General features: G+C 46.0%; 1 protein-coding gene across 4 annotated transcripts; it reads right to left on the minus strand.

The window, feature by feature from the left end:
* Positions 1-896: 896 nt before the first annotated feature.
* LOC108934882 (myozenin-1-like) lies at positions 897-9,829 on the minus strand. Of its 4 annotated transcripts, none has more exons than XM_018753053.2 (6): positions 9,642-9,829; positions 7,961-8,045; positions 3,665-3,855; positions 3,219-3,324; positions 2,333-2,501; positions 897-1,872 (listed from the first exon to the last, which is right to left on the minus strand). In XM_018753053.2, the coding sequence occupies exons 2-6, from the start codon at positions 8,034-8,036 to the stop codon at positions 1,644-1,646; spliced, it is 771 nt and encodes a 256-aa protein (XP_018608569.1). In that variant the 5' UTR covers positions 8,037-8,045; positions 9,642-9,829; the 3' UTR covers positions 897-1,643. The 4 variants fall into 4 exon arrangements, with proteins under 4 accessions (XP_018608569.1, XP_018608570.1, XP_018608571.1 ...); XM_018753054.2 differs by having other exon boundaries at positions 3,219-3,321; positions 3,665-3,858; XM_018753055.2 differs by having other exon boundaries at positions 2,333-2,498; positions 3,665-3,858.
* Between the last annotated feature and the right edge of the window lie 4,440 nt (positions 9,830-14,269).

Genomic DNA, 14,269 nt, shown 5'->3' on the forward strand with positions numbered 1-14,269 from the left:
TCCCACCGCTCGGGCTGCAGTACCATGGTGCGGTCGAGGGGGGGAGGGGGTCACGTGATAGAGCTGAGAACCCCCCCCCCCTCGCCTGCGGCCACACACACTCTCCGAGGGCCGCAGTGAGACACGCGCTCTCACGTGCACGCTCACATGCTCGCACACACATACACGCACGCGCAGACCCCGCACACTCCTGCTCACGCTCTCACGCACGCAGGCGGAACACACACTGCGGTTGTGGGGCGAAGATTGTGCCAGAAACGTCATATTTGCTAAAATTAGAAACATGAAACCCCAGAACATTGGTTCTCTGATACATGATGTCATTAAATTAGCTGCGGGGTTAGTTATTGTCTCGTACAATATTGTCCCTTAGACATGTTGATGAACATTAACTGTGCTGTGATTTCTGAAAATTCGGGTGTACAGTGCATTTACATCCATTTTTTTATTTATTTGCATACCTCTTCTGCAGGGTGACTTACACTGTCTTTTACACTAAGCTGCTTGCAATAATTTACCCATATATACAGCAGGGTAAGTTTTACTCTATCAGTTGAGGGTAAGTACCTCGATCAAGGCTACTCCTACTGCGAGGATTCGCAGCCAGGTACTTTGTTTTATAAGGCGATGGCTCTAACCAATACGCCACCTGCTGCCCGGTTCCATGCAAATCTCGTTTTGCTCTTGTTTTTAACACATTTCTTCGACTCTAGCAGAAACCGTGAACATTAAATATAAACTACTGATATAAGTTTTAAAAGAGACAACAGAAGCCAAAACTTTTTTTTGAAAATATTGATACATTGGTGAGTCGAAGCTTGAAAGTAGGGGCACCGAGACGCTCCAGCGTGACGCTCTAGCAAAATAAGGACTGACACGGACCGAGAGGGAAGAAAACACAAGTGGCCACGTTTATTTACCGCCGCTGACATTACAATCTCAGTCCGTTCTTACAGGCTTCGTTAATTACGTGCATTTTCGCTGTTACGCCCCCTAGCTGTGGAGGTGGACGATGTCAGTTTGGTCATTGGGTTCCGTTGCGAGCTGGACGCCGCCGTGCGCGTCGGTTCCGGCGTTCCTCAAGCAGCGGTTTTCTGCAGACGCAAGACTTTTGGTTGTATGACGTGCGAACCACGCGTGAGACCGGTCAGTGGGAACATCCTCATGTAAGACCTCCAGGTACAGGATTCGGGGGACTGCACAATCACGTTACTGCACGTTCATCAGAGCTTTCACCTGCGAACGTCCATTTTTACGCTCCGCTCGTATGAAACGGACCGTCCCGCCGAAGGAGGACGTTCGTGCGCCGGCGGCGAATGTGTAAATAATGAATTTAATTATGACGTCATGTTTGTCGAAGGCCACGAAATGTGTTTCTTGAAAGCTAGCTGACTGACTAAGCGATGATTATCAAGTTTCTCAGTGTGGATGGTGACTTGCGAGGAGGTGGAGGTGATGGACTCCTCGGTGTCGAGTCACGAGTGCATGGGCTCCACTGTCGGTGGGGTTTTAACCGTTTGCGGCGATCGAGGTCCCGGTGTTGGGTCGGCGCACGCTTGCAATCTGGCGCGTCCTCTGTGTGTGCGTGTGTGTGTGTGTGTGCGTGTGTGGAAGGAGGCAACTAGAGGGAGGAGGACAGTTCCTTAGAGGTCCTCTTCCCGCGTGTCCAAGGCGCCGATGTCCGTGTCGACATGGATGCGGCCGGGCTCCGTGCCGCACACCCAGCCGACAGGAGTGCGGTTGAAGGACGGGCGCAGGCTGATGTCGCGGACTGCCGCCAACACCTCCGGCTGCTTGGGCGGAGCTAAGGCTGGCGGCTGGAGCTCCGTGAAGGTCGAGGTCTTCTCAGCGTCTCCGAATGGCTGGGCTGTCCTGGGGGGGGCACAGCAAGGGGACAGGAAATGGTGCTGCAGCAAGGTGAGCAAAGCCCAACTCCCCCCCGCAGCCTTCACATTTTGAGCTCCCCACGCTGCTTTGCCCTGTTCTGGACACCGCCTGCTAAACGCACATGATAGCGGTGATCAACCCTTTTCCAGCAAAGCGAAAAAATGGCCATTATGTATGATCAAAGGAGTTCTGAATAGGAGCTCGAAAGTATGGTTCCCGCCATCTCGCCGTCTCGTACCTTTTCCAGTAAGTAGCAATAACCTGAAATGCTGCTCAGTGATTCAGCCGCAGTAAAAAGCCCAGGCCTGCAGAAGGGCTCAAAAAGCTGATTCCACATATTTTATTTAATGTGATTCCATCGACACTTTCAAGATGACCAATCGGGGAATCACAGCTGGAGGGGGTGGGGCCCGGAGGCCATCACCATGGCGACGGATCTGCGTACCTGTTGAAGCTCTTGAGCGGGGGCGGATCGCGGTGCACGTGCGGCCCAGGCATCCTTGGCTTCATGGTGGCCAGCAGCTCCTCGTCGCCCCGCATGGCCCGTTCCCATGGTGACACGTACGTTTTCACATGCTTCTCCTCCAAGGCGCCGCCGCCGTCTTGCTCACCTGCTGTGGGAGATGCATGGTGAGGTGGCAGAGTTGCGTTTGTGAATCAGCCTAAGGAAGTCTGTGGATAGATGGCAGAGGACGGGTGACGAGGAGATGAAACTTCCACTGCCTACACATCTGTGGTGCATCACTGCAGGTCATTCATAGAAGTGGCTGCAGTCATCAATGGCACTACGCCCTTCCCTCATCTAAAGTCATCCCATAAAACGAGAAGCCATGACAACACCTCATGAAAATATATCGACTCCTCCCACTTTACAAAGGTCATTTGTTCCCGAAAAATCCTTCAAAAGGTGAATTCCCATAAATCGACACCATCGGTTTCAACTGTAAAAAATTTTACTCGTTTGAGCCCCAAAATGTATATCGGTATATGATAATGTATTACTGGATCCCATCAATATGTACACAATTCCTTCAGTAGGTAACATTAGTTATCATATTTATAATAATTTATCATATTTACGGAGGTTGGAACTGAACGCAACACGAGCCAAACTTTAACTGAGAAGGAGACCATACGGTGGTTCTGGTCTCGTGTTGAAAAATCCAGATTCGGTCCTTGTGAACAAAAAGAAATGACCTTTAAGCCAAAGATGCACAATACAATTACTTTGAAAAGCACCGGACAGTAAGACCACTGGTATGTCCAAAAGTATCCAAAGTCATTTTATGGTCATTTTCCTACAAAATATCTCCAAGCCATATATAGCCCACCTGCATCTTCCTTGACTTCTGTTTCCGCCTTGTTTGTGCTGACCGGTTCAGGTCGGACGTTCTCCATTCCCCCAAGAAGAGGGGACATCAGATTGTTGGAGATCTGCTGGTGAAGAAAAAAGCAAAGCCGACAATTAAAAAAAGCAGAAGAATGAAAATAATTGTTGAAATGATGTGTTGCTCTTGGTCTCAGGGCCATATGGACCACGATATCCTCAGTGCTCTCCGCAGAAGTGGTTCTTTATTATCCCACTCAGATTAACACTTTCAGAAGCAGTTCTGGTTATCTTCCTCAAGGATAACTATGCAATGTTCTCGCTGAGGACCTACAACCACCTCATCCTATATCCAGTTCCTTAACCACTGTACTGCCTACTCACTAAGTGGAGGGAAGACATTTGTTGAAGTGTTTGGAGAGAAAACAGCCCATCTAGTGAAACCCTCACCACGGGCTGCTCTCCAAGCTTCTCAGGGTTGTTCTCGTAGATGAACCTCTCCACCCGTTGCTGCCTCATCTTGAACATCCTGGAGCCCTTGTTCTTCAACAGCGACAGCTCCTCCAGCATCACCTCTTTGGGAGCTTTGATTTTCGTCCCCAGGTCAAGCTCTGCAGCCTCAGGGTTTGCCTCTTCAGGGTCTGCTTGAGAAGGACAGTTGGAGAAAAGGATCAAAAACTACGATCTCTTGAGCGTTACTCAACCGCGGTGTGATAGAGTCATACATAGTTGTTTGAAGCTCTGTGTGGGCACTTGCCAGTCGTAGACATGGTCATTGCTGCAGTCTTCAGTGGTAGTAGTGTGGTGCACGGTAAGAATACAAGGTGAGTTCCTGATGTTCACAAAGCCTCGTAAAGCCAGCCAGTTCTGGGCAACATACATGTTTTTCTTTCATTTACAATTAAAAGACCTGGCTGGTTTTACAGGATGGTTGGGGCCTGATCCGGAATCACTTACCATAAAACATCTCCTCATCTCGCCTGGTTCGATATTCCCTCGTAAAGCGAAAGCTAGCCCACGTCCGGCTCGGGGAAAGGGAGGCGTAGCGATTGCGCCTGGTTGTAAAGTGTAAATCACAGTTGACGCCTCAGCCCCCGCAACAAGGAGGCCTTGGCTCGATCTACCCTGAGACTGGAGGCTTGGAGGGCTGAAGGCTCCGGTACCGCCAGTTCGTTCACAGAGCTGCATTACAGTATGTTCCCGCAGTATGCTCTGCCGTCTGTAGCAGAGGCTCAACTCAAATTCCCACCAGCTGATGGCTGTTTGTAACACTTCGACCACAAATCTGGAGGAGCAACTGCGATTCCCTAGGGAGCGCCGTGAGCTGTGAAACCCTACATGACTTTGACAGTTCCCCCTGCCCCGCAAACTTATGGTGATTATGCTCCGCCGCCCCCAGACTTTCTGTTAGTAAAATGCTAAAAGCACATCTCACTGTGGAAAATCACACACACAATGTCTACAATTGCTTGTCCCGAGCGGGGTCACGGCGAACCGGAGCCCAACTCTGCAACACAGGGCTCAAGGCCGAAGTGGGAGGGGACACACCCCGGACAGGATGCCAGTCCGCCGCAAGGCACCCCAACCAGGACTCGAACCCCAGACCTGCTCTGTGAAAAATCAGCTGATCCGTATCTGAGCAGGTCTGTCACAGTTTTATTATTTATTACCGCTTTTTCATTTTGCTGATACTTCTCTCCAGTGTCACGTACAATGTTAGATTCATACGTCAAGCTGCGTACAATGATTTATACATTTATAAAGCTGAACGGTTTTTGCCGGAACAATTCACGGTAAGTACCTTGGTCAAGGGTACTGCAGCAGGAAGAGCAAGTTGACGATCACGAGCCAGGAGGCTACATACCTGCTGCCCGTGATTTCAGAACCCAGCCATACTTCAAATCCTGGTTATGTGAAGTGTTGCTGGAGCTGGATACGCTATGTCCATCAGCAGGCTCTTATTTGCCCCACGTTCACAGCTCGAAATTTTGCACACCTAAAGATCCATGAGGGCAGTCCGGGTTACGTGCCTTGCTCTAGGGTGCGGCAGCAGCACTTGAGGGTTCCTTTTTTTTTGAGATCAGAAGTCCAGAGCTTTGACTTACTGTCCATCAACTGCATGGGTATATGCTGCATCAGTCAGGAAACCAAAGCGGGGCAGAATCCTTTCCGCTGCAAGTCACGACTCCATCACAGGAGTAGACAGTTTCATCTGTTGGCTGAGATCTACAGGACATCTATGGGAGCCCGTGATTCAATGGACTGCTGTATATATGTCACTCACATTAACTGGTACCCAAGGGGGTCATTTATTTCATTAATCGTAGGACTGGACTAAATATCATAGAGAAATTGTTGGACTAAAGAAAGGGGGGCCAAGCAAAATTTGTGTTCATAATAATGAAGAGGGTGCAGGTCTCTGGGGACAGCGGGTGGCGTTGTGGTTAAAGCTGCCACCTTGCAGCTGAATACACTGAGTTCAGCTCTCGCCTCCTGCTGTTTTACCTTTGATCAAGGTACTTACTCTGAAGTGATACAGTAAAAATGACTTTGCTGTAAAAATGGGTAAATCAGTGCAAGTAGCTTAGTGTAGAACCCTAACAGTGCCAGTTTCCTTGGAGACAGGTGTCAGATAAATGAATTAATGATAGAAATGTCTAGCGGAGCACATGCACTGTAAAACGGAGCACACTGTGGGTTTCTGTGTTTCTCATAATGACTCATGCAACATCTTGACGACTCGCATAATTGCTGCACTTCGAAAAAAAACTCCGATCTCCAGAATGACGTCTCGGAGCATGATCTAATTCCGTGAATGTTATTTATATTCATCTCGCAAACGTCGCCGTGCCTGAATCCACATGCAATTTTCCACAAGCAATTTTAAAGAAGGCTAATAAAGAATATTGTCTCCTTTTGTTGGTAAGACAAAAATATAATTCATTTGCTTTTGTGTGCAATATTTTAGACCACAGTTTCCTTCACAAGCACTTTTTATTGCCACGAAAGGCTCTTTAGACTGGCTGTTTTAGATGAGAGATTAACTTCCCCCAGTAGCAGCTCAACATCACGGTTTCAGGAAAATGTATCGCTGCTGTTTAGTGGCTTTTCTTGCATCCCAGACAGTTTTTTTTAAATCAAAAGTCGGATTTTTCCGGGAAAAATTCAGTGCATGTCCCTTACTCAAGGACACTATGACATGATTCCTCCTGGGACTTGTATTGGGGCACTGAAGTTAAAAGGTCATAAACATAGCAAATTTCTTACCGAGTACTGTCACACTGGATGAGCTCATTTCTGCTGCAGTCACGCTACTGAATACTGACAAGCCATATTGGAAACGCGTTAAGTTGAGCATGACATCACAATGAAGCTGTTCCATTCTGATGTAAACAGGACTCCACAGGCAAGATCCTTTATAGGAGAGTCCACCACACTTTCTAGATCAAAGCCTGGAGGGGAACAGGACCATCAGAAGAATGAAGACGCTGAGATGAGGAAATGCCAAGAATCCGTTGCGCTCGATGTAGCAACATATAATAACGAATGGGCTATTTGTTAGATATACGCATAATTAACATACACAATATGTCGATGTTGGTTGGCACATGTGCAGGGTATAAAGAGAGAGCGCTTGTAAGGTGGCCTCATTGTGTAGCAGTTATTGAAGCCTCCATTATAAAATATAACAATTCCCTTTGAAGTAGTGTTTGTGTATTTATATCAAGCCCAGAACAACAATACAGGATGGTGTCAGAAGTGGGATCAGATGACATGAAAGAGAAAACTTCAGTAGAGTTCCTGCCAATATGGTCAAGTGCTGAGCTGTGAGGGATTAGCAGCAGATGGAAATCCATTTTCTCACCATTGCATTTACCTACTGCAACCATGTCAGCATAGACCCATCCATAGACTGGGCAATAGGTCAAACGACATCTAGAGAACCCAGGGGGCTTTGAGAAGGTGCAACACGTTTCCAGTGCAGATGATGTCGTCAGGAATATTGACTACTAAACCACGATATGAGTCTTCTTTTGTGTTCGCTGTTCCAAGGACACACATGGGTGAATGAGGAGCAGATATGATATTGCAGAAAGTGAGAACATTTGGAAAATTATTCTAAGTATAACACATGCAGCGGATTACCGCACAGTACCAACAAACTGCCAAGTCAAGAAAAGCAACCCTCCCCTTCTCCCTTACTCACTGGAACTAGGTTTTCCAAACTGAGGGCAAGACAGTGAGTCACAGTGTGGATTTCAGACCAGAAAGTATATTATGTTGGAATTATTTGAACACCCAGGCGTTTTCTAAAATCAGACAGGCTGAATACCTGTCTCAGGACATCAGCGATATAGTACTTTACCTTACTTCAAAGTGTTACTTGATCCCACTGCCGTATGCCAGCTGGATAAGCAACTGAGACTCATACTCCACACCCCTCACAATTAGCACCACCAACAATCAAGATTATTAATTATGGTTAATGTGTAGAGCAGTGGAGGCCAGATGGGGAAGATGATGGGGAAAGAGAAATGCATGCTGGGCACTGGATTGCATCTGGTTGTGAGTTCGAGCCTCCGGGAGCATTTACCCTTCCTGTTCAGCTCGAAAGCTCTGGGTAACCACTCGGGAATGTGAAATCTCACGGAGGAAGGTCGGAATCCAGACATAGCAGCGTGTTTGTGCGTGCGTGCGATTCCGTGCTTGTGACAAAGACCAGAGGAGAAGACCGTGATGTCATACCATCTTGCGTGATGTTGGAGAAGTCTGTGATGAGTCTGGTGGCCTTCTTCACAGCGCTGGATCCCGACAGGGACATACCTGGGCGCTACACAGAAGAACATGAACATAAAGAGCTGGGTCCACCACTTGCTCTAAACAGGACCAACATCTTATAATTCCATTTTGTCAGCATAACAACAAATAATCGCCCCTCTAGCAATTCCTGCAGAGCTGAGTTACACAGTTGGGTTGTCTACACTGTCCCCTAGTGGTGTATACTGGCCACTGCAAGTTCAAAAGGCCAATCAAAACAACTGGTTACTTTCTTTGGACACCAACGGAGAGCTCGTGGACTGCTGATTGGCTGATTCACACATCGCTGAATGACATTAGCGGGGACAAACCATAATACTTTGAGTGAGCACCAAAATTATGAATTAAAATTGGAGGGAATTTTGACATGTGCTGAGAGAAAGGGTCCGCCTATAGGATGCGTCAATTTCCAGCTTTTATTTTTATAAGGAAGTTCAACCCAGCTGGTAGCGTAGTGGTTAAAGCTGGTGCCGGGGGACAGAAATATTGCAGGTTCAATCCCCCTTTCCGCCTGCAGGACTATCGAGCAACATACCTATCCTAAATTGTTCCGATAAAAAAATTATCCAGCTGTATAAATGGGTAAATAATTATAGGGCTTGTGGTAATTGTGACCTTAACATGATAAGTTGCTTTGGAGAAAAGGCATCAGCTAAATGAATAAATGTATCCCAAATTAAAACATATTATTCATTCAGCTTCTGTGTTACATGACAAAATTAAGGATGTCAGGTTTATTGAACATTACTGGAAAATACATGGCTTTTTTCACCTGTTAAGGTGTGAATATCAAATTAATATGCCTTAGCTATACTTCTGCCACCCGATGTGCTTGTTGCCCGGCAACCCTCAGAAATAACCACACGATGACTGACTTTGTCTGCTGTTTGAAGCATCTCCACAAGGTTTAGCGTGGGGCAGTTGGTTTTGCCACCGGACGAGGAAGTCTGCTGTGAAATCACAACCGGCCTCTTCTCCAGCCCCCCTAGCTCTGGTTACACAGACAGATATTCCCGAACGAGAAAGCCTATAAAAAGCTCCAGCAGCAGCTCGCTTGGGCAGTCAGCGAATTCCCCAAACATGCCCCGCACTTCAGGATTCCTTCATAAAAGAAGAACTTTCATTTTCCTAGCAAGGTTCAGAAACGAGTCTGGAAACACCCTTTATAAAGCGTGAACTTATTTTTGGTTCCGCCCATAAATTAATTAAGCCGATTAATTGATCGGTCACTAAAATGCCTTCTTCTGTATTTGGTGACTTCGGTGAAGGTGTGTAATTTCAGTCAATAACAGAAGTCTAGCCCTGGACAAGTTTTTGTTTAAATTTTTCATTTTTTCTGGACCTTTCTGAAAATTTGCAATTTAATTCGTATTTTATTATACTAACTTTTCGCTATAATTAAATAATTAAAATCAAGACATTTGCATCACTGTTAAGCACAATTCTTTGTGAATAAAGGCTAATTTATATATGTTATTTCATATGAAATCATATAGCTGTACATTGTGTCACCAGTAAGAATTTGGGGGTTAGAAGTTGTACCACAAGGTAACATGAGCTATGAAGTAACCGTGACTAGTAGGGAGAGGAGTTGTGTTTTTGCACTCACCAGATTCTGGGAATCCTTGTGGAAGGAGAATTGATGGCAGATGTTTGGATTAATCCCGTTCAAGGTGCGCAGGGTTCCTCCCGACCTGCGGTTTGCCAACTCATCCCAGTGTGTGTCCGGGTGAGGAATGGATGGTATTTCTTCAGGGTTGGGTATCGTCCATGTGTGTGTGTGTGTGTGTGTGTGTGTGTGTGTGTGTGTGTGTGTGTGTATGGGCTGGTGGGTGGGTGGTCTTCTTCTGCGCAGAAAGTGCTGAGGCCAACTGTAGAGGTATCCGGACAACGATACCTTCTTGTCCATTGGTCGCATCCCTAAATATAGAGCGACCAGGAGCCAGGTGTCTGAGAGAAGTTGGAGTTGGATGGAAAGGAGGGAGGGAACGTGGTCCGGCACATGACAGGTCCGCCTCCTCGGCCCGTTCACCTTTCGGTAATTGGTAATCTCAGAGTGGGATTTTCGGCTGATTCCCCATGGGTGGTCATCAGCCTTTCTCGCTCGCCATGACCTTTCTCCAGGAGGTTTTCAGGTTTTCGTTTGCACATTGTTGGGATGGCAAACTGATGAAGGGCTCTGCTGAAAGTACCCACCTGGCCTTCAGTTCCCTCGTGAAAACCTCTTCTCGCAGTTCCTTAATTGGGAAACTGGATTATTACCAGTTTATGGATTATGGATCACCAATTCTATGGCGCAGTTGGGACCCGGGGGTAAAATTTCAGGCATGTTCCAGCCTTGTAGGACAGGAGCTGCTCTCTTTTGTTGAACATACAGAGGTGATCAGCAGGTGATGACTTACGAAGCCCTATAACCCAGTCTATGTGCCCTTCAGGTACAGGCCTGGTGTTATAAAAAGGTAAAGTGAACAAAGCATGGTACAACTCACAATTCTCTATCTGCTGCTGACTTATGCAAAGTTTAATTCTACCACTTCAAAAGTACAGAACAATTGGAGGTGAGTTTAACCGTACAAGACGGTACCGTTCACAGCGGAGCGAAAGCCTTTCACACTTCTGTGGAGTCATAAGCATCTTGATGTTCCTACAACGGCTCTACTGCAATAAAATCAAGTGTTGAACGATGAGCCGAATGCTTGGATATTAACAACACTAATTTTAGGGCGCAGGCATTAAGAACATGTGTCTGGGTGGCACAGCGTGTCGTGCTGGTGTCGCACAGCACCTGGGCTCTTCTGGCGGAGGCTGGAATCAGCTCAGTCTGTGTAGAGTTTGCAGGTTCTCCCCATGTTTGTGTGGGTTTTCTACAGGTGCTCTGGTTTCCTCCCACAGCCCAGCTGGTGACTCTGAATTGCCTGCAGTGTGTGTGGCTACACTGCAATGAACTGGTGTAGCATGCAGCGTGTACCTTCCTCTGATTTGCGCCCGCTGTTTCTGGGATAGGCTCTGGACCACTGTGACCCTGACCTTGACTAACAAGACTGAACGAGTGTTAACTCTTCAACCAAGAGCTGCTTCTTATGGAGGTCAAAAACATGATTACTTAAGAAAGCGCTTCCAACTTTAGGATCTGGTACGATATCTTTAGAGGTTATAAATTCATAATGTATAAAACTGTTATGTTTTGCATATCTTTTTGAGTTCCTTTTTTGTCTTGTTTGCTGTGAAACATAATCTGGAACATTTAACATATGATATTTAACTAATAAAAACATCCATTTTGAATATGTTAAAATTCATGTCATGTATTAGAAAATAAATTCTCACAATCTCATACGCAATGTTATAAATTAAAAAATATTGCTTTAAACTGGTATAATCTACGACTTTAAAAGTTAGAAGCTTTAAAAATACAATAAAATATGCTGACTACATGTTATAGTAAATGGAAGAAATAATCAAATTTTCTCAAATCCATAAAATAAATGTCATTGTGCTCTTTTGTCTTGAATGTGTAAATATACCATTTTTTAGTGACAGTTTAAAAAATTCTTATTTTAAGATATTTTTCTTTATTAATGAGATGTTACCGCCTCAAAAGGGTCTTTGAAATCTTACTAATAACCAAAGCCCCACCTTGTGGTCAGTTTGAGAAGTGCAAGGCCTCCCTTAGACTGCAGATGGGATTGCGCACAGAAACATGTTCAAATCCCAGGCGGCTCTACAGTTGCTGCCTTGAGCGAAATTTATACCCTGACCCGCATCTATGAAATATTTGGCTGAACGAGTGGGTGAATTTTGAAATTGCTAACTATTAATTAATGTGCCATGTGTTGTTTTCTGTGGTGCTTCTTGCAGACCATTGCCATGTGAAGGAAGTTACGAGGGATAAACGATAAAAAAATATGTTCCTGCAGAGTCCCTGCTCAGATTATTATAAGATTAATGAGACAACAGATGAGACCACGGTGACTGGCCTTCGCTGACTGCAGTTTATTGAGATATTCCAATTTACTCTATTTTCTCCTTGCCTAGCAGCACAAATACAGCATATACTGCAAACAGCCAAGTGACAAACTGAAGTTTATCATAAAAAGATGCAACAACAGTCAGGGCATTTAGTGATTTTCCTTTTAATCATACAACAACGAAGCTTCTCAATGACCTCCATCTACAGCCCAGACCATCTATCACACAGCTCAACCGTCATCACCTGAAAAGACAACGTAGACGCCACTCCCTGCCGCCCTTGAAAGCGGCATCCTTCACAAGGTTTCTGCAGAGATGCATTCACAGCCCCTGCATTGCACCATTTGCTCTCATGTGTCTTGCAGTGCCTCAGCTTGACATTGTGTGTCTGGCCAATTTCTGGAGCGAACCGACCTTCCGAAGAGACCTTCATGCTCTCCTCAAATCTCAAAGTGGTCTATGCACAGCCGTATGGCGTGCATTCTACATGATATACCGATGAGCCAAAACGTTAAAACCACCTGCCCAATATTGTGTAGGTCCCCCTCGTGCCACCAAAACAGCTCTGACCCGTCGAGCCATGGACTCCACAAGACCTGCTGACTTCTTGCACTGTGTGTTTTGATCCCTTTCTATCATAGCAGCATTAAGGTTCTCAGCACTGTGTGCTACAGTAGCTCTTCTATGGGATCGGACCAGACGGTCTAGCTTTTACTCTCCACGCGCGTCAACAAGCCTTGGGCACCCATGATCTTGTCGCCGGTTCACCGGTTGTCCTTCCTTGGACCACTTTTGGTAGGTACTAACCACTGCATACCAGAAACACCCTACAAGGCCTGCAGTTTTGGAGATGCTTTGACCAGGTCATCTAGCCATCATAATTTGGTTCTAATAGAAGTCACTCAGATCCTTACACTTGCCCATTTTTCCTGCTTCCCACACACATACACACACATTTGCTGAAGCCGCTTATCCCAAGCGGGGTCGCAGCGCCTAACCTGGCAACACAGGGCATAAGGCAGGAGGAGGAGGGGACACGCCCAGGACGGGACGCCGATCCGTCACAGGGCACCCTAAGATGGACTCATACCCCAGACCCTCCAGAGAACGGGACCCGGCCAAGCCTGCTGCGCCACCGCGCCCCCGGATTTCCTGCTTCCAACACATCAAATTCAAAAACTGACTCTTCACTTGCTGCCTAATATAACACACCCCTTGACAGGTACCGCTGTAAAGAGATAATCAATTGAGATAATCAATTAAAACCACCTGTCAGTGGTTTTAATGTTTTAGCTCATCGGTACATACAGTATTCTTCTATCGTCAATGTGTAATATGCATAAGCCTTGCAGGCATATATATTAATCCAGCTGCCCAGACACATGTCAGCAGAACGCCAAATGACACACTGGCCAATAACTTTGACCTCAAGCCTTTATGGCATTTCTTCAATGGATTTGGCTCTGGACCAATGCATAGAGTTGAGGCACGTGATTTGAATTGCATCATGGGACAAGGTCCGTGCAGTGCTGTACGACGCATGCTCTGTTCCATTGTGTCTGGGAGCAGGTGTGGTCTGTACCACCAACCTCTGCATGAAGATATTCTCTCTCTCTTTGTCTTTTCTCTGTCTCTCTCTCTCTCTCTCTCTCTCTCTCTCACCTTGAAAACCCCCATCTCTAATTGCACATCCTTGGCCTTCTCCACATCTCGCTGAACGCTCCCCTGTTCTGCTTACACAGCCTTCCTGGCAGCTGTTCATACACAGTTCGTACGGCAGACAGATGCAGATCACGTGTGAAAAACACAGCGCCCGGTCTCTTTGCTTCCACAGTCTGGCCTTTTCAACAAGACACCTACCTGTGCTGTGTTCTCAAGCTTTTATTTTCTATCTTGACGCGTGAGGGAAGCAGGACTAATAACCACTGTGATGCAAGACAAATGCCAGACGGAGCATTTTTCTTGCCACTTGGGTCAGATATTCCTTAACTTTTTGCCGAAGTACTTCTAAACTAAGCTTCTGAACTTCTCCATTGGTAAATATCTGTTGGTGTTAATACATAGTGAGAAAAACCATATGTATATACATTGTTAAACAAATAGCAGAAGACATTTCTAGTAAAACACATGCAAGCCAGAAAACAAAATAACTTTACCACTAAAAGAATATAATTTTAAATCACCTTTCTTAGAAAAAATCAAACATACTGTTTCTGTCCTTTTGCTATCTACACAGTTTTGTTTATCCTTTTAATCACCCATTGTGCC

The sequence above is a fragment of the Scleropages formosus genome, chromosome 3 (assembly GCF_900964775.1).
Source record: "Scleropages formosus chromosome 3, fSclFor1.1, whole genome shotgun sequence".
NCBI lineage: Eukaryota > Metazoa > Chordata > Actinopteri > Osteoglossiformes > Osteoglossidae > Scleropages > Scleropages formosus.

Excerpts from the sequence above, each read along its gene's own strand:
- LOC108934882 (XM_018753052.2), bottom strand. The coding sequence starts at position 8,036 with ATGTCCCTGTCGGGATCCAGCGCTGTGAAGAAGGCCACCAGACTCATC. Across the intron at positions 2,502-3,218 it reads AGAAGTCAAGGAAGATGCAG|CAGGTGAGCAAGACGGCGGC; the intron begins GTGGGCTATATA and ends CATCTCCCACAG. Across the intron at positions 1,873-2,332 it reads CCGCTCAAGAGCTTCAACAG|GACAGCCCAGCCATTCGGAG; the intron begins GTACGCAGATCC and ends TGCCCCCCCCAG.